General features: G+C 46.4%; 1 protein-coding gene across 1 annotated transcript in view; it reads right to left on the minus strand.

Annotated features, from left to right (window-relative positions):
- The window catches only part of SLC22A3 (solute carrier family 22 member 3), a 35663-nt gene extending 17594 nt beyond the window's left edge, over positions 1-18069 (minus strand). The window contains exons 1-4 of the mRNA XM_069786909.1: positions 17347-18069; positions 5488-5591; positions 3373-3527; positions 275-440 (exon numbers count right to left, since the gene is read on the minus strand). Coding sequence (XP_069643010.1) covers positions 275-440; positions 3373-3527; positions 5488-5591; positions 17347-17760 — 839 coding nt within the window. The 5' untranslated portion in view covers positions 17761-18069. The remainder of the gene's footprint in view (positions 1-274; positions 441-3372; positions 3528-5487; positions 5592-17346) is intronic.
- Positions 18070-18688: the final 619 nt, after the last annotated feature.

Below are 18688 nucleotides of genomic sequence, written 5' to 3' on the forward strand. Positions count from 1 at the left end.
AGATAAGCAGCCCTGGGCTAAGCAGCCGCTGAGCAGGGTTCTGTGGAGGGCCAGCTGTGGCTGAGGAAAGAGGCAAACCTTGGGCAGAAAAAGGAAAGTAATGCATGTCTGCCATTCACAAAAAAGAATTTAAAATGCCAAAATCAACAATATGCACATATCTTCTTCCTTGCCTACAACATCTTGCACACTGGAGACCTGGGACCACAGCAGGAGTCTCAAGGTACTCGAATAGCAACAGCAATAATGACAAAAGCAACGACTGCAACATTACCAGTAGTAGAGCAGGAAGAGGAAGTTTGGCAGTGAAATGGCCAGCTGGATGCCCTGCCAGGTGGGAACCAAGTATGCAATTCCAGGGAGAATCATAATTCCCAGGGTGAAGAATATCTGAATCACGATCCCAACAATCCGCTGGTCAGAACCAACAATCTCCGTCACTGAGCAGAGAAAGCCAAAATAAACAACACAGAAACAAACGTAACTCCAAAGAAAAATATTAGTGGTGGAACATAAGGAAGGAGAGCACTATATCAGGTCACAAGTCTGTCTAGCCCAGCGTCTTGCCTTCAGCAGTGTAAGCATGTCATCGAGACTGCCCAGGGCAAGCACGGGTGACATCTCCTCATCAATTCACCCACTGTTCTTCAGCTAGAGGGGTTTCTGACAGTACGTTTGCTAATGAATTAAATAGGACCAGAACAGGGGTTTGAGACTGCATCGTGATCATGCTTAGTAGCAAATTGTTAGCACTCTCCCTGGCACAGTTTTGGCCCATGCGCCAGACTGGAAGATGCTCCGGGCAGGTAATATGGACAAGGCATCTGTGGGCAAAAGAGTTGAGCCATACCATGCTAGTTGTTCTGAGGGCTAAGGTACGGTCCACAGTTTGTTTTATTTATTAGAACAAACGTAGCCTTTGTTAGTTTATTTTTTAATCCTTTGGTGGATTTTTTAATTTTGTGAATGTGTCTAATCGCTTCTGAAACCCATGTAATCCCAAATTTCAGGCAATATCCCATGGCCATGAGCTCCATGGTTGATATGAGCAGTGAATGAAGAAGTGCCTCTTGTTTGCTTCAAAACTGTCACCACTACCTAGCCTTCAGAGTAAAAGCAGAGGGTTTTACCTTGGTTTATAACACATGGAAAACACTTTTTTTTAATTATTATTTTACTAAAGGAGAAAAAATTTTACAAGTAACAGTGATTCATTTCAGCTGGCAATGCAGAAAAATATGACACCATTAGTATATTTATTGACTATTCATCACATCTGCGTGGCTCAGGGGCAACTCTACTGCCTAAAGGTAGCTGCTCAGCACTGGCCCGGGAGGAGCTGGGTTGTACATAAGAGCAAAGAGAGGTTCTTGGGGCAGCCTGTTGTGGTTCTGAAGCACAGATCAGTAGCTTGGGAGATGGGCAATCATCATCCTGGTGCAACCAAACCAATGATCTGTACAGGCCTCTCAAAAAATGCTGGGTTGGTAAATAGTCTGGGTGATCCTGGGACATAAGAGTAGATCCCTGAAGGAATCTAGATGGAATCACTCTCTCCAAGAATTAAGCACCTTGCTTAGGGCTGTGGTAATACATTGTCCCTCGGGATGCTGTATCTCTGAACATTTCCCTAAAGTCAGGCAGTCTGATCTGAGCACTGCAAAGCATTCCTTTCTGTTAAAACTTGGCCATTTTAAGGAAGCCATGGGTCTGTCATAAAACATGTTGCTGGTTAGAGCACTTGCCAAACTTTTAGGATAAGATCTCGGTTTCAAATTAGGCCATGTGCTTGGAAGTGAGGGGAAAAGCAGCTTCTGGCCCTTTCACTGGATCTTGGACCTGAGCTGCTCAGCAGTGTAACTTTGCCCAGAAAACTGAGGTGCTTCTGGGCTTTAGATGCTGAGAGGGCTAGACAGGTATGTTTGTGCATACATCACCACAGCGTTCCCAGGTCTCACTGTAACTGTTTACATCTGGTTGCAATTCTGTTCTCATTCATCTAAATTCCACTAGGAAATTTAAAAAATTATCACAGGCCTCACAGACTACAGTGATGGTACAAGTTTTTGCACTATATAATGATGCTATCGCTGTGTTTTGGATTATCACAGTAGATTACTGAATGGTTGATTTTCTTTTTAAGCAAATCTGATGTCTCATCTCCAGTAGGATGCTTTCCTCAATGTCGTGCTATTTCATGCTCTAGAGAGCAGTTTCCCTTTCTGAACCTGGCAGTCATTCAAGATGCCACAACAATACCCTTTTCTCATGAAAAGTCAGCTTGCTATGCGAGGAGCTTCATCGCTGGGCCATGACTATAGCATATCAAAGAGTCTGGATCCCTGCTGTTTTGATGCTATTTATAAAAAAGCTTCCCTTCATTTTCCCTTTTCAGGAAATAATAATCCTAATATGGACCCTGGTGTCCAGCCTGGCACTAAGTAAAGTCTCCCAGCTAAAGAATGAAGAGCAGCCATCCAAGTGTCTGTTGTCCCAGTGAGGAAAAGCAGTTAACTCCTCTGAGCATCTGTGGAAGATGTTCAGACTCTGCCAAAATTAACCATGTCCCTCTTTGTGTATCCGGTTTATTTGGGGCTTGCTCTGTAGATTTTGATCACCTTGGTGATCTTCTATGTAATAAGAAAACCTTTATATATACACATTCTAATCATCCACTTCTTAATTATTTATGTTAATCCCTCTCCATCAGAGTCCATACATTAGACAGCCATAAGAGTTCTCAAATAACATCAACAGAAAGTGTTGGCTTGCTACTGATATTGCCTATGGCCACCTGCTGACAGGCATATTCAAGTACCACAGTGCTGGGTACAAAAGGAGAGCTTGGACAGTTCTGAAGGAACTGTTAGTCTGCCCTCGTGCATTACTTCTTCCTCACTCTTCTCCATGGGATCCTATGAGGTCAGGCAGGCACGTACACTGCTGCTCATTTCCATCCTATATCAGTACTGAATAACAGAAAGAGTTTGCACTTGCTGCCATTCTCAGAGGCCACCTCTGTACCAGTAAATTAACAGACATTGCCAGGTAAGGAAACACTATACTGTTTAGCTGCTAGAAAGGTCCCTAGCATGGTCTGGACAAAGGCCAGTGACTGCTTCCCCAAACATTCAGTTCAGGCATGAGCCCCGACCATGGATGCCAAGTTAAAATTTGCATGCAGGCACCTTGTCTTGGAGGACAAATGCATTAACTAGGATGGACTTGGGTTATTCATTGTCTGCTGACCTCAGGGCTGGTGCTTTATTCCCAAGAAAAAATATTATCAAGAGCAGATGTAGCCAGACTCCTTGTCCTCCAAAAATCCCTCACTTTTCCTAACCGGAAAAGAAAGAAGATAACAGCTCTCACCAATCACGTAGCATGTCATCCAGGTTCCCTTGCCAAACACGCCTTGGAGAAAACGGAAGATCAAAAATACAGTAAAGTTTGGTGCGAATGCCACTATGATACCACATATCCCAACCCCGAGACAGGAGAGCAAGTAGATGAGGATTCTGCCATATCTGTTGAAAAAGGAAAAGAAAGTAAAAATCATGAAAAGACACAAAGATTTTTTTTTTTTTTTCTGGCATCTCATTTTAATGCTAGATCTGAAAGTGTCTTTTTGACACTGGCCTTGTTCTGAAGAGAGGCTGCCTGAAACTTTTTAGTGTTGGCCCTTGGGATATGGGACTCTTTTCCCTGTGGCAGTTATCACTGCCTTTATGTCACTAATTTTAAAACTGGTGATGTCTGCACCAGGCCCCCTTTTATTTTAGAAAACAATTTGTATCTAAACTGTGGCCCATATGTTAAAGTTCAGATTTTTGATCCAGTTGAAATAAGGGTAACTTTGGTTGTGGATTTCTGTTTTCACAAATTAGTTTCCTAATAGTAATTACAGCCAGCTCTGTGAAAGTAAGTAATTTCTTCTTCAATTACTTTATGTGATTTTCCAGTGTTTAGGTTTAGACTGTTTGTTTTCAAAGTCTGCCTAACATATTCATGAGTCTCATTTTCCAGCAAAAACCATCATTATTAATAGGTGTCCCTGAGGTAAGCCATAATTCCAAAAAAACTGCCAACAAAACTTTCCTGTGGTTTCATGGCAACTGTGTCCTTGGAACACAACTAGAATTTCCATTTTGATCTCTTCTCCATTGTTATTGTTGCTGTTTTAAGAAGAAGAAACTGTGAGTAGTGATGTAGCTGTTTATCTTACCAAAAAGTATTTGAGAGAATATTTGTTTTTTCATTTTGTTCAAAAAGTTTCATGAGAAGAACTTATACAGGACAAAAATCAGGGTATTTTCAACCTGGTCCATTCTTTTGAGTGCTGTCAAGGAGACAAAAGTCTAATGGTCTGGCTGCCGCACATCCCCCCAGTGCAACCAATGTACAACATTCATAGTTGTACAGTGGTTACATTATGCTTAAAACATAAGTACTCCTAGACATATTATTTTATTTTAATAATTAGCTGTAATATCTCTACTCTTACACAGTCTTCAGGTGCTAGTAGGCTGCCCAGCCAGGCACTGAGCAGAGATATCTTAAGTTAGCCAGTGCCATGAAATCTTTTCTGCCTTATTTTTTCCCTTATTACTATATCCCTTGGAAAGATGAGGTTTTCCTTGAAAGTACTTTTGTTTGCTAGTTCAAAATTTGTTATCTGAGATGACATTCCAGATAATTCTATATTTCTGCCTACAAAGAAATCGTACTTCAAGTTATTATTACTATTATTACAGATATCAAAGAAAAATAAAACAGGCAGAAAGAAAGAATTTTATGAACTGAAGAAATATGCTCTGCCATTGAAATCATCAGGGGTGTTCTCAGCCAATGCATAGGTTGACTACTGTTAATTATCAGCACAAAGCACAAACCAGGCTCCCTCCTTTAAGAGCGAGGTAGACCTTACAGGAGCTCCCGGCTCTGGGGCTGCTCAAGCCTGAGTATCACCCGCATCTTTTCCTTGGTATTCATCCAGCTCTAACAGAGTTGAGGACCAGCTGGAGGGAGCTCTGACCTCGGTGGTAAGTGTATGAGTCCAGCCTGTGAATGGAGAGAGTTACCATACTGAGTCCCTTCCTTCTTTCCTCAAGTAGCTGCTTTCTTCATCAGTGGTGCCTATTAAACATCCCCCAGTAAACACCAGTCCAGAAAACTCCTCTGAATGCTTCCTTTTCATTTCTGTGTACTTCTGCCCTTCCTGGGTCCAGATGTGTACAGAAAACATAGGAAACCACAACAAAAGCTCTTTTCATGACATTGTAAAGTCCAAAATAGGATCAGTAAGTATGATCGTGTGAAGTTTCCAGCCCAAAAGGAAATGAAGATTACATTGGCTGGGTTTTGTCAACCCAGGCAGGGGATGTTTATCCAAAGTCAATTAAACCTCCAAGTGTTGATGCATGCATGCATACTGCATGCATATTTCACCTCTGAACAAAACAAAGGACAGCAGCATTGATACAGTACCTGTCTGCAGCGTAGCCCAGGGTGAACGCGCCAGCCAGAAACCCCAGATTGAGGATAGCCTGTGAGAGATCCAGCATCCAGGCATTGCCGCACACAAGGTTATACTGCGGGAATAAGGGAGAGGCATAAACACGTCAGGTGGGTCACTCATCATCCTCAGGGCAAAACATTATAGAAACTGCATAGAGCTGGGTGGGAAGGGGAAGGGAAAAGAGAAGAGGAAGGGAAAGGGGAAATTCAAATGTCCTTCTTCAACACCAAGCACCAGTGGGCCAGGGAAGTGCAACCATAGCAAGCACTCTTCAAGCTATCGTGAAGATAGGGGGAGAGCTCCTCCTCGCCAAAAGGATGCTGTGCTTCATACATCAGTTGTCCAGATATGGAAAGCAAATGGGTCTTTTGCAAACGAAATGCAATGCTGTTAAATATGTTGCCAAGGCAAAGCCATGACTTTGTTTAGTGTAGAGTAAGGGTGCACAGCTACAGCCAATGAAAACATCAATTTATAGAAATGGTTTAATTATTTTTCTTAGTGCCTTCTAGATAAAAGCAAAAACATGTAGTCTCTGAGGAAACTGAAAACAGATCTCAGATCAATTTCTGACACACTGAATATGTATTTTCTTGGTGTAGCTTTCCCAGACTTTTCTACTCCTTATACTGCAGTAGCCATAACTCCCTAACACAATGTTACATTGGTGCATATCTGAAGAATTCATTAACAGGGATGGGGATGGGCAGGGGTGAAGGGAAGAGGGAAGTGGGGGAAAGGAAGACAAAGAGACTAGGAATTAAAACTAAAATGAAACTAAAAATAGTTATCCAGACAGCATGTCATTGGAAATTACTTTAGAGGTTCTTTGAGCATAAAGAAATACCAACCGCTGCCTGCCAAGTTCTGCGAGACCTTATGGGAGTCAGGAGGTCTCGATCCATAGCTAGGGTAACCTTAGGAACAATGCGACTTCAGGACCAAGGGAAGCCACAGACAACGGCAGCTGCCACCATTTACCCGAGAGAGACCCTTTTGCTTTCAGGCGTGAGCTGTAAGAAATGTTTTCATTGCTAACAAGTTGCTGGTCGTTGAAGCACACACAGCTTGTCTCATTTGTGCTCACCAGCATATGTACCACAATACCAGTGCTCAACCACTGTGCTTGGACAAAGTGGCCACAGGGGTGTTTAGAGAGAAGATTAAAAGCCTCTTCTGCCACTCACAATTCTCCAGACTCTGAAATTTAGTGCTGTGAGCCCGAGCTCCGTCTTAGCCCATTTGCCTGCTGTAACTCCCAGCGAGTATTACCTGGGGCTGGGATTTCAGGCGTGCTTACACCTGAGACACAGCAGGCACCCAGACTTAAGATTTCACTGAGCTTGAATCTGGACCCTTAAATTTTTATTTATGTACCTACATAAGAAACAGTTTCTTTTAATGTTCTGAACTCCACACAGGTGCCATTCACACTCATTTCTACAGGCTATTCTTCACTTTTTAAAATGAAACTCCTCAGTTTTGGTTCCAAATGTACTATTAGCACTGTCGCTGACAGTAACTACAGCAGAATCATTGTTGTTAGTTATGATGATTTTACCGGAAGTCCAGGGTTTGGGTTTGTTTGTGGCTTTTTTTTTTCTTGAAGCCAGAGGTCTGGAAATTTTGTGACTGAGAACTGCAGTTTCCAGCCCTCACAACTGTGAAGAAAAACTTGGCTAGCCACTTCATAGGTCCCCAACCAGATAGATATCCCACCCCCATTGACTTTAAACAAACTCATGGTTTAGATGTCAACACGGTGACCCTGCGGAGCCAAGCCAGGCCATCAGCACCTGGCTTCCACTTCTGTAAAACTTGAGCAGGAGCTGCAGAAACCTCAGCTTCCTCTGAGAGGAATAAAACCTGCTCTCTGCCATCATATTCAAGGGCTATCGCAATGCTTTCCTAAAATAGCCTGAACATAGAGCAGCGCTTTCAAACCTCAAACACTGCTTAATCTCTTGCTTCTTGAAACTATGACAACCCTGACAAAAGGTATAAAAAAGATGCAGCTTTAGAAAGCAGAGTTTTTTCATGAGAATGACTATTAAAAGAAGATTTTAGAAGGCAATGCAATTGACTGCACTGATGGCACCGGCTGGGGCTCTCAGAGGAGCATCTGAAGCCACCTGTACAGGGCAATACAGCTTACCAGAGAGCTAAAGACTAGCTATGAGAAAATACTGTCTTCAGAAGCGTACTGCTGAAGCATAACAAAAAGGAATATCACATGAAGAGACAGGCAGAGAGGGCAAGCAGGAAAAGCAGCTTCATATGGGCTCAGGGAAACCGCTGGGACTCAGCCAGCGCTGTGCTCAGCAGGACACCTCACAGGACACACGGCCTGCGCTGGACACCCTGGCACTGCCACGTATGCACCAAGGGGACCGTCTGGGCAGCTGCTGGACTTGTTATATTCGCGAAGAGGTGTATACGTTGCCTGGTCGGTGGGTCACCGGCACGGCTCCGCTGGCCGGCTCGGCCTGCATTTCAGGGCCAGGTGTTACATTCAGGAGCTGAATGTCGTAGCTCTCCCGTGACCTCAGAGCACAGCACAGGTCTTGGCCTCTCCTTGCCCGTCTCACCACACAGCTGCACTCTTCCCTGTGGGTTTTTGGTCAGAGCAGTGGCAGCAGGAGAGACCCCACGCTCTGCTGGGGGGGTGACAGCTCTAGGGAGAGCTCAGAGCCCGATGCCACGGGCTGTTTTACAAAATGCTCCGTTATTTTATGCCGTTTCCTACCGGTGGTGCTGGCTGTAGTGTGCTGGCTTTTCCCAGCCATTTCAGCGATGGAGTGTGACAGAGGCCAGCCTCAACCTGCGTCTGTGCTCCAGCTCTGAACACTGTTTAACACGAACCATCGCACCGTTATTTTCTGCTTCCAGCAGACGCTTGTGGAGTGACCCTGGGAGCACCATTCCCCAGGAGGAACCCTCACACCTCCCTCCTAGCAGCCCCCAGGAATAACAGAGAGGTCTGAGCCCACGGTCTGCAGAGTGAGTCAGCTCCCTGTTGAAGGTTAAGGTCACTCAGCACCTCACACACAAGCAGCTTGGCCCCTTGACAGATCAAAACCTTGGAGAGAACTATCAGGCTGATTGATAGATCAGCAAGGAAGGCTTCATACAGGACCAGGTTTAAGAGCCCTGCACGGAATTGCCCGTCAGAGAGCAAAACATCCTCCGACACTTGCGATTGCTCCTGAAGAAGACGGTCATGAGAGAGGACTTCCCCTCATAAGCCAAAACAGCCGAGGACAGAATGGGGGAGTAAGCACATTATCACCTCTCCAGAATCATCAATAAATTAGTGTGAGAACAAAACTAAAAAGTGCATGTAATCACAAAACCTTTAAAGCAATGTCAAAATGAGACGATGCTTACAAGGACATAAAATTCATAAGTAAAAACATTGTAGATCACTTAAAATCCACTCGCCCCTGATTTCAGTTGTCAATTTCAGAGACCAAGGCCCAGATTTCTAACACCTATAAAGTGCATCGGGATTACAGCTCTCCCTGAGGGGAGAAATATTCTGGGAAATAGGAAAACACAGAAAAATTCTAAGAAACTATGAGCTCTTTCTGAAGAGATGAGTGACAATACGCTAACTGTACTCTCCTAAATTAGTCTTGCGCTTTGTTATTTTCTAAGTATATAAATAAATTCTGGTACAGATAAGCATTCTTAGACCTTTCCTGTTTGCTTGAGTAGCACCTAGCATTTAAGTCATCACCCTGCTAATGTCTTGCTTTTCATTTGCAAACATAACCTTTAGAGGGGAATGTAACCTTTAAAAGAGAATTCCACACCCTGCAGAGATCTTTTTTTGATCCAAGCTGCCTGTCAGACCCACATCACCACTTCAGCTGTGACCTGGTCTGATTGTGCCTGATAGTTATCCCCATTTGCATCACTTGGAGGAAGAGCATCTGCATCTGGATTTCAGCCTGTCTGCAGTTAGCCAGTAGTCCTCCTATATGACACTCCTCCAAAACATCTCCCATGTCCCTTACTAGCAGCTTTCACAAAAGGGAGCAGAGTGGTGCCTCCTGTCTCTTTCTGAACGGTCATATGCCTGTCCATGCATGGGCTGATGTATACACTCCTACCACACAGGCTGCTTCTATGCCCAGGCAGATGCAGTCCACGTTGCAAGGGGCTCACTGACCAGGAGCACTTCCATGCTAATATCCAGTGGCATTGAGGAGCAGAAGAGTTGTCCTTGTTAGTAACCATCTCCCACTATGAGTAATAGGAGATCCCATTCCCTGAAAGTGCACGTTCTTCTCATGACATACCAAAAAACCCCCAGCATATGGTCTTTAAATGTCACAGACTACCCTCCCGTGATCAAACCTGGTTTCCAAAATTGGTAACATTGAGAATCAAAACCTCTAGGGCTCTCTGTCTAGACCACAGCTGCCTGACTTTGGTTTTCTTTGTTTTCTTCCTGAATGTTCCAATTTGGCACCTCCAGTGAAGAAAAGCTATAGCTCACACCAATTGCAAATAAGCTGCAGAAGAGATGTGAGACCAGTGGCTCATTGCTGACCATCACGCAGCCCTCAGCAAGCCAGCACCCAGCTGAGGTTTCCCTCCAGAAGCATCACCTCTACAGCTGCAACAGCACACCCCGCTCCTTTTGCAAAATTTGGGACACATTCTGGACAAACAGATGCTGGGGTGAGCAGGGCTTACTGCCCAGTCCTCCCTATGCATTTGTAGGTGTCTCTGTCCACAGTGTCCCCATTGTGCGTGTTTATGCCGTGAAGTAAACATTTCTGCTTTCACTTGAATAAGCTCACCCAGGATAACAGAGCAGAAAGGGAATGTCACCACGTCCTGTTTTCAGTGCCTTTTCCTCCACAGACTTGAAATTTAATTGCTAAAACATTTACTGCAGTGGGGGGCGGGGCAGGAAGGATGTGGAAAAGGAAAGGCAAGCCTTAGGGTTTTTTACCCCTGATCTTAAGCCTATTTGTTGACCTGTATAGCTCTGGCTACACCTAAACCCTGTTAAAGCCTAGCTAGCCAGCTCCTCATTTCAATCAAGCAGGTGAGCTAGCTCAGCTGGCCAGATCCAGCTAAGGGCATGTCCTCTTCCTCGGCCTTGCCATGCTCCCTGCTAAGCCCCTCACTGCACAAGTGCACGCACCCAGCGCAACCCCGCACCTCGTCTCTGCATCCAGTGCTGCACTCGCCTGCACAATTTCTGTCTGCTGTATGACAAAAAGCAATGTGTGCCTGGACACAGCCTCCTTCCATTTAGGGAGCTGGCTAAAAAAAGTTGTACTGCCCAAAGTGAGAAACAATCCCCATCTGCGCTCCCTTCCTCTTAGCCTTGCCCATGAGCTGCCATCCTGAGCAGAAGTGAGGTGTTGCCAACAGAAAGAGGCAGCAGGAGCCAGCTCCTTCAGGACATCCCCTCCTATAGTGTTCTTAACAGAGTGGGGAAAATCAGTCCCTTCCACCCTGAGGGCCTTGCAGTATGGGCAGGCATACACTCCTACTTGGAAATATATACCTGTGATGACTGTTTTCCCACCCGCTAGAGGCTTGAACATTGACGTGAAATCCCAGTGCGGATTTACAGTAGTAGTGATGTGGCTGGAAGGAACTATGCCAGTGCATTTTGCTAACCTCTAAAGCAGCAGCAAACCGCCTGAGCAAGATCTCCCTGGGAGAAGGAAGAAGTTTTGCACTGGGCCTCCTCTGTAGTTCATTAGTGGAGTAATCTCTATAGAAAGAAGTGGGAACTGGCTGAGATGGGAACAGAAGAAATGCTCGTACATGACTAATGACTGGGAAACACGGGGACTGTGGCAACTGCTCATTTCTTCATAGCCTTGGCAGAAGGCAAACATTTTCCATTTTAGTTTGACAAGCAGACTAATCGCAAACTTGTAATTCCTGGTACTTGAGGAGCCTTTGCGCACCAATGAAGTCCCAAAACACTTCAGTACACCTACCCCTGCAGAAATGCATTTCTTTAAATGACAACATGTCATTAAAAGCTCCTCAAAATGCAGCAGCTTTGAGTAGGAGTTTGGAAGCATTTTACTGCCTGTTACAATTAAATTTCAAAATGGTGGATGAGACTTTTTGGTCAGTAAAGAGATCTACAGTGATTCCTCAGCTCAATTTCAACAGCATATTGAGAGCCCACACACACGTTTTAAGCGGCATTCATACAAGTGGCCAAACAGAGGATGGTTTACCCTTCTACTCCCAGTGACAAAGGGTTTAGGGCAATATTCATTGTTTTGGGAAACCTGGGGAGATGCAGACTGTTGCTGCATGTTCCTCATTTGTTGCTGGGCAGCTCTTCTCCATCTCTCTTATCCTCTGGGCTGTTAAACCGCTATCTTTCACACATCCTTACTGCAACAAAACACCCTGCAAGCGCATGCAGTGGACAGGGAGAAATTACCTTTTTTTCCTCTTTCTGTCAAAGCTTCTGTCAGAGTGCGAAGGGACTAAGCAAGGACACTGTTCTTCTCCATGTCTTGTTTCAAGCTGAGCACTTAACAGGACAAATGGAGTCAGCCTTTAGCCCGCTCCCAGCACGCTGTGGCTCAAGGCAGTGGAACAGCTTAGCTTTGAAAGCTTTGGAGGTTTCTCTCCTGTACATGGCCCAAGGCCCAGCTGGTACCTTTGTGTCTCTGCCACTCAGATCACCTGGGCTCATTGAGCCTCCTAGGACAGAAGACCTGTTCTGTCCTTCTTTTTTTCTTATGTCTATCCATGGCCAAAGTAAGAGGGAGGCAGAGAAACTTACCATCTCCTAAAGGGGGGAAAACAGCAGCTGTCCTAAAAACAATAAGAAAAACCAAGGCACGAACCCTCGGCCAGTATCAGCCGGCTCGATGGCAGTGACAGAAATGTAGCCCCAGTGGCATAACCTGTGCAAGGAACTGCTCCAGCCCCTCTCATATGGGGAAAGGTTAGTTAGAGCTTCATAAAAAATTCAGCAATTGCTGCTCCCTCTGCTCCTCTGTCTGCCCTTTTTCCCTTTCCCTCCACTACTTATTATTAATCCCACCATGAAGGTGGAAATAAGACAGGATACTGCCATGCCAATGACAATAATCACACTAGATCAACAATTTGAGGGTGAATTGCGTTGTTTATCGCCTTGCAAGAGGACAGCACAAGGACCAGCTGTGCTTTCTCCATCCTGTGCTTGACTGCCATGTTATCTCCTGCTCTGAGGGACTGTAAAAACTCTGAGACAAACATTATTGCTTTGCTTACAGGTTTCTCTGCAAATGCTGGCTGACTGTTATTTTCTGAGACAGCTGGCAAGCAGAGGAGTAAGAAGATTTATTCCCAGCAGGTGCAATAGGATATGTTCAAATGATCATTTGTCCACCTCAGACCTCACACTTTGGCAACAAATTGTTGCCAGGTCTCAAAGTGACATCATCTACGGCGTGAAGACTCGCTGCAGACAGGGCATATTGGAATGGGTCCCTTCTGCTGAACTCCTGCCAACAAATAAGCCTGAAATATGCCAGCTGTGCTGTAGCTTCTGATGACCATGTAGACTTCCCTCTTGCTTTCGTCCACCACCACAGGCCATTCAACCTGCAGACGCAATTGTAATTCACGCACATGCCTCTAGGAGTCATCACCGCCAAAAATGTTGGAATAAAATGGCTATCGCTTTGCAAGATATCACCAACCACCCTTTTGCAGAGTGCTAGACTTTTTCCGCTGAGATGAAAGTACAAAGTGCCAAGCCCCAGCAGTATTAAAGGTCAAGTGACTCAGCCTTCAGCACAGTTTCCTGGGGAAATTAGGTTTATTGACTTCCGTATGTCCTGGGTATGTCTGTCCCTTACAAGGCTCACCCAGCAGGGGTTGGCAGGCAGCACGCATCCTACTTCAAGTGCTACGGAGTGCAGGGGGTGACCTGGGCTCTCTTCCAGACCCTCAGGCCAGAGCATGAGGCTGCAGCCCCCCCAGTCCACCACAGTCCCCCGGCACCCCTGCTTTTCCTTCTTCTCCATCTCCTGCGCAGAAGGGCTGTCCTTTCCCACCCTCCTCCCCTGTGAAAGGTGCTGCTGTCACCAGCCTTCCCTCCCGAGCAGCGCCAGCCACCTGCTACGACCAGCATCATTTCAGATGGCACCAGCTGGCATGAGCCAGGAATGGATTTAGCTCGATAATTACCCCCGCAGCCTCCCTCTCCAAGCAAAATCTGAGAAGCCACTGGGTTCCCGTCCCGCCGCTGACGCACGCAGCTGCGTCTTCCAGTGTCACAGGGTGCTGTGTGAGACCTGCTCAATTAAACGGGAGCAAACTGCACTGGGCCAAGGTCCTCCGTGCAGATCCACCACCTGCGACACCATTGCGTCGGAGGGGTCGCTGCCAAGTTTTACACATAGCAGAGGACTTTGCTGATATCTTGAAACCTTTACATCATCCCAGCTCCAGTTTGCTCAGCTCTAACTCAGGCACCACAGTGCTGGGCTGTGTGTGCAGCACCAGTGGACAACTCCTCTGATCTGGATTGCCCTCACAGAAAAGCCTGACCTAAAGCAATGGAGCACAGAGACCCTTAGGCATGTCACTGCAGAAGTAGGGACCTCCTTTCAGAGCCAGTTAGACATCAAAAGAAGATTTTTAAAAGGCAATCTTTAGCAGTGTTTTGTTGCCTGTCACTAGACCAAGCTAACTGGCTTTGCCACGTGTTGCTCCTGTGATGATTTCTTAATAAATTTTACTGTTCTCCTCAAATACTGAAAGAGGAAAGCCCTGGTACATTCTCCCAGCATCCCACTGTACCCCAGCACTGAGACTCAGGAGTCCTGCAGCAGCAGGTGATGCAGCAGGCATCCCAGGTACTGCTTACAAAGCAGTAGGTGCTTTTTATCAGTCCACATTCCCCCTTTTTCCTCTGCTTCCTTCTGCTGATGCTACTGTGAACACCTTTACAGAAGATAGCTAGGATGAGAGTGGCCAGTGAGCAATGTGCTCCAGTCATGCACAAATGAGAGCAACAAAGTCAGGTACTGCAATAGCTTTCATTTCACAACTCCTCATAAATCAGTTCCTCCAGCCATATGATTTAGCTTCTTTAGGGTGCTCAGAACTGATTGCAATAGCCTGTGGATTGGCTGCCAGACCTGCTCTGTGATACAAAACCTTTTTCCAGTGAAAGCTTTAGATGCCTGCGTTTGCCCTCTGCCTCCTCTGCCACGCTGGAAATCCACACCAGATCTGTGCTTGCTGTAGGCCTGGAAGAAGTCCTTCAGTATCCTGACTTTTTTTTTTCCCTTCTCTCTCTTTCTCCCTGAACATATGCCCTTCAGATTGTCATATAACTAATCCTTTTAACTTTGTCTCCCTGGTCACTTCCACTGTTGATTCAGCCAGACATGAAGTGCCAGAAATCTTAAGATAGTTCAAAGAAACAGAAACGTTTCTGCACACATGGACAAAATGAAACATTTACAAGTAGACACATGAGAAAAGACATCTCTGGTGATTAAACAGAGCACAAATCTGCTTAAATTGAGTCATGATTCATTAGAGCCTCAGCTGAGCGAAAGGAGACTAAATTAAATCAGGGATTTAAATTGTCTTTGCTGGATGTATAACACATTAATAAGATACCAAGCTCCTTTTAATAGCTGAACTGAGCCAGGGTGTGATGCCACAAGCTTCCTTTTTAGATGAAGAAACCAAGCCTCATGGGATGTGATTTATCCAGCAAATGTTGCAAAACTTGGAACAGGACACAAATGCCCCTGGTCACAGCCCAGCACCCTCCGGCCGAGGTGCACCCAGCCAGCAAGAGTCCCTCTGGGAGCTGCAATGACGGTGACGATGGGACCTGCTGCCCCGGCACAGGGGACAGAGTCTCAGCCTGTCACTCCTTGCAGACTGTTACTGCCTGGTTTTCCTAACATGCACCTTTGGGAGCACAGGTGGGGAGCGCTTCCCCAAGCATCCCTTCATCCCTCCTCCCTCCCTTGGCCCTGGAGGGTCTCCCCAGGAGAAGAGAGGAAGAAGGTGCAGATGGACGAGGTGTCTGCCAGAGAACATTGAATCTTTCACTCCCATTTATTGCTGCAACACAAACACTGGTTTCCTTTTCTCCTAGTACCCAGTGGCTCAACACTGCTGGAAAATCACAGTGGCTTTGCTAGATACACAAACTGCTGCCATAAACGGACTCTGAGCACAATCTTATGGACACAACTTACATGCTTTCACCGACAGCAAGGCTGATGGAAAAAAAAAAGGAAAAACAGAAGAAAAGGAATCTCTAAATTTTTACTTTTAAGCTCTGAGGGGAACGGCTAGCACAGACTGCTCAGGTAAAAGACACCATGACCTAACCCCTCACCATCCCCCAGCAGAGATACCTCAGAGGCAACGGCATAACCTTCCCTCTATGGCCACCTCCTGCCGTTCGCTCTGGAGCCAGGCTGCAGCTCCCAGGCAGCAATCGTCCTCCTGCCCACCCAGCCCTGGCTGCCACTGCCAGCACAGTCAGAGATACGTCATTCCCAGGGACCAAAGTTTGACACCAGCTCCTTGCACGTCACTTGCGGCCCTCCAAGCAGCCTTGATTTCGGCGGCTGCACACAAAAGCCAGTTCTGAACCTTTGCTCTAGGGCCAGGCAGGCGCTCTCATTTATCTTCTCCTGAGCATAGATCCTGGGTAAATCTGATCAGGTCAGACGTGCTGCTCAGGGCACAAAGCTGCTGCTCTGAAGAGCCTGAAGCCTACAAGCAGATCCAGTGGTCCCAGCCGGATGGGGGAAGGATGGTGGATTGAAAGGTTGGGATAGGCACCGCTTTTCAGTTCAGTGTTTGCTCAGGGCTTTGCCTGCTGTGCCCTGCTCTGTGTTTCAGAGGGCACTGCTCCAGTGCAAGCACCCAGTTAAAAACCACAGCGGGAGGCTCATGAGACAGGCAGAAGCCAGAGCCCACGGCTGTGCTAGTAAATTTTGCAGTGCACCTTGATGATTTCCTAGACAACCCCTCTAAGCACACTTCGTATTGTTCATCACTGCATTGGTGAAAGTTACTGTCAGGCTGACCTTAAAATGTACACACTCCTAGTGTGCAGAGTGTATGCTGGAGCCAGACCACAGCACATCCATGGCACAATTACAGATTACACAGAGGATCTCCTAGGAAAGCATCTTAAATGGCCTTTCGCAGCCTCATTAAAAAGCCACTACATTTGCCAGCGCTTACCACTAGTAGTAATAGTCTGCAGTTCTCTGATGCTGACATTTCAGGAAAAGCTGAATGATAGCTTTGGGCAAAAATGTTTGTTTGTTTTTTCTTTAGTAAGCACAATCATTTCTGCTGACTCCTGTCAGATCTCAGAAGGGCAGCCTGCCACCAATTTTTTTATTACCTGCAGACTTAAATGCTCACTACTGGAAATACAGAGAACAGATAATACAGTGATCCAGATCATCAAGTGCTATCAGTCAGCTACACTCGGAGTTTACACCACCAAAGTCGCTGGCCCAAAATTGAGCACCAGAAGCCTCAGCTGCAAGGACTTAACTCTTTATTTTAATCTGACATTCCTCTAGTGACAGAGCAGTCTTTGTGTGGGGTGCTTGGCTTTGGAGAGCCACCCTTCAGATCAGCTCACCTTTCCCTAAAAGCTTGATGCTGACACTTGATCATACTCATTATCCCAATTTGCTCGTGACTCAGAACAAAACAAATGCAGAAAGGAAACCCAGCCACCAAAGCAACAAGCCTTGCAGCAGCAGTCCCATTTTGCTGCTGCAATCCCACACCGGAATGGAAGCTGCTGATTAGAGGACGGGGATTTTCCTTACCTCACTGACGATGGAAGAGTGGGGCTGTTCATACACCCAGTTATCATGGCAGGGGGTGAGCGGCGGGTTGCCCGCGCTGTGATTGCCGTAGGGGACGAGCAGGCTGGCACAGCTGACGGAGGCGTCCCACACGACGTCCAGCCTCTCGCACTCCCCGCCGGAGGACCCGTTCCCCAGGCGCAGGGGCAGTACCGTGAAGTTTCGTTCCTCTTCCAGCGTCCAGCCGCATCGTTCGCTTAATTCAGCTGCCCCAGGGATCCTGCACCAGTAGTTGCCAGGTGCCTGCCCAAGGAAAACCACGCTGGCGAACAGGAAAGAAAAAGTTACGCCCGTCTGGCAAAGGAGGAAGAAGACCCTCTTTTGAAATCTTCCAAACTCCCCGGCTTCCTTCAAAACCTCATCGAAAGATGGCATTATGTGAAGCCGTCTGTCCACTTGCGGCAGTCCAAGAGATGGCAGAGTTTGCTTTCACACTTTGCAACGACTGCTGGCACTTCCTAGAAATGTCACCGTCTCGCCTCCCCTCGCTCCGCTCCTCTCATGTGCGCGCACACGCGCGCACGCACGGAGACACGCGGGCGTGCAACGCTGCCGGTAGCATGAGCGGAGCCAGCACCGGGCAAAGCTGCAGGCAGGCACGCCAACGCGCGCCCGAGCACACACGCGGAGGCTCAGGGCATGTCAAGTGGCGTGGGGCTTACACACAGCCGGGGAGGAGTGCGATTTAAAGCGCACAAACATATTGTAGGAGAGGAGGGGCGTGATTTCCTATTCATCCCGAATGTTAAACAGTTTATGTAATAAACCCAGTTAACTCCTTCAGGGCAGGCGAGCTGCAAATGCCAGCTCCCACCGTGGCTGTGATAAACTAATAGGTGCAAGGATAAAGCAGAGAGTTAAATGGGAGAGAGCGCAGAAGCTGTTGGAAAAAGCAACAGTGAGTGATGCAGCCTCTCTGCTGGATGGCAGGGGCAGGAGGAAAGTTGTTTCAAAGAGAGCTATAAAGTCTTTCCTTCAGCAAATAGAAACGAATACTGTGGCAACATTTAATTACTTCCCCAAAGCACTACTTCTCCATCTGTACAGATTTAATTTGCAAGAGTCTTTCCTTTCTGTAGTATAAATAAATTGAGGCTCACAAACTGCACTAGTCCAAAACCCTGGATTTTTTTTTAAAGTTGGATCTACCTGTTCAAGAAGGCTTTTATATGACCTTGTTAATTTTAATTTCACAAAGTCTTCCAAATATTTAAAAGAGAAATGACCAGGTTTTGTTCCTCAAAAATGAATAGAAAACAAGTGAAAAAAGCTGTTTCTCTGAGTGGGGGGAGAAGGGAAGGGG

The sequence above is a fragment of the Haliaeetus albicilla genome, chromosome 7, assembly GCF_947461875.1.
Source record: "Haliaeetus albicilla chromosome 7, bHalAlb1.1, whole genome shotgun sequence".
NCBI lineage: Eukaryota > Metazoa > Chordata > Aves > Accipitriformes > Accipitridae > Haliaeetus > Haliaeetus albicilla.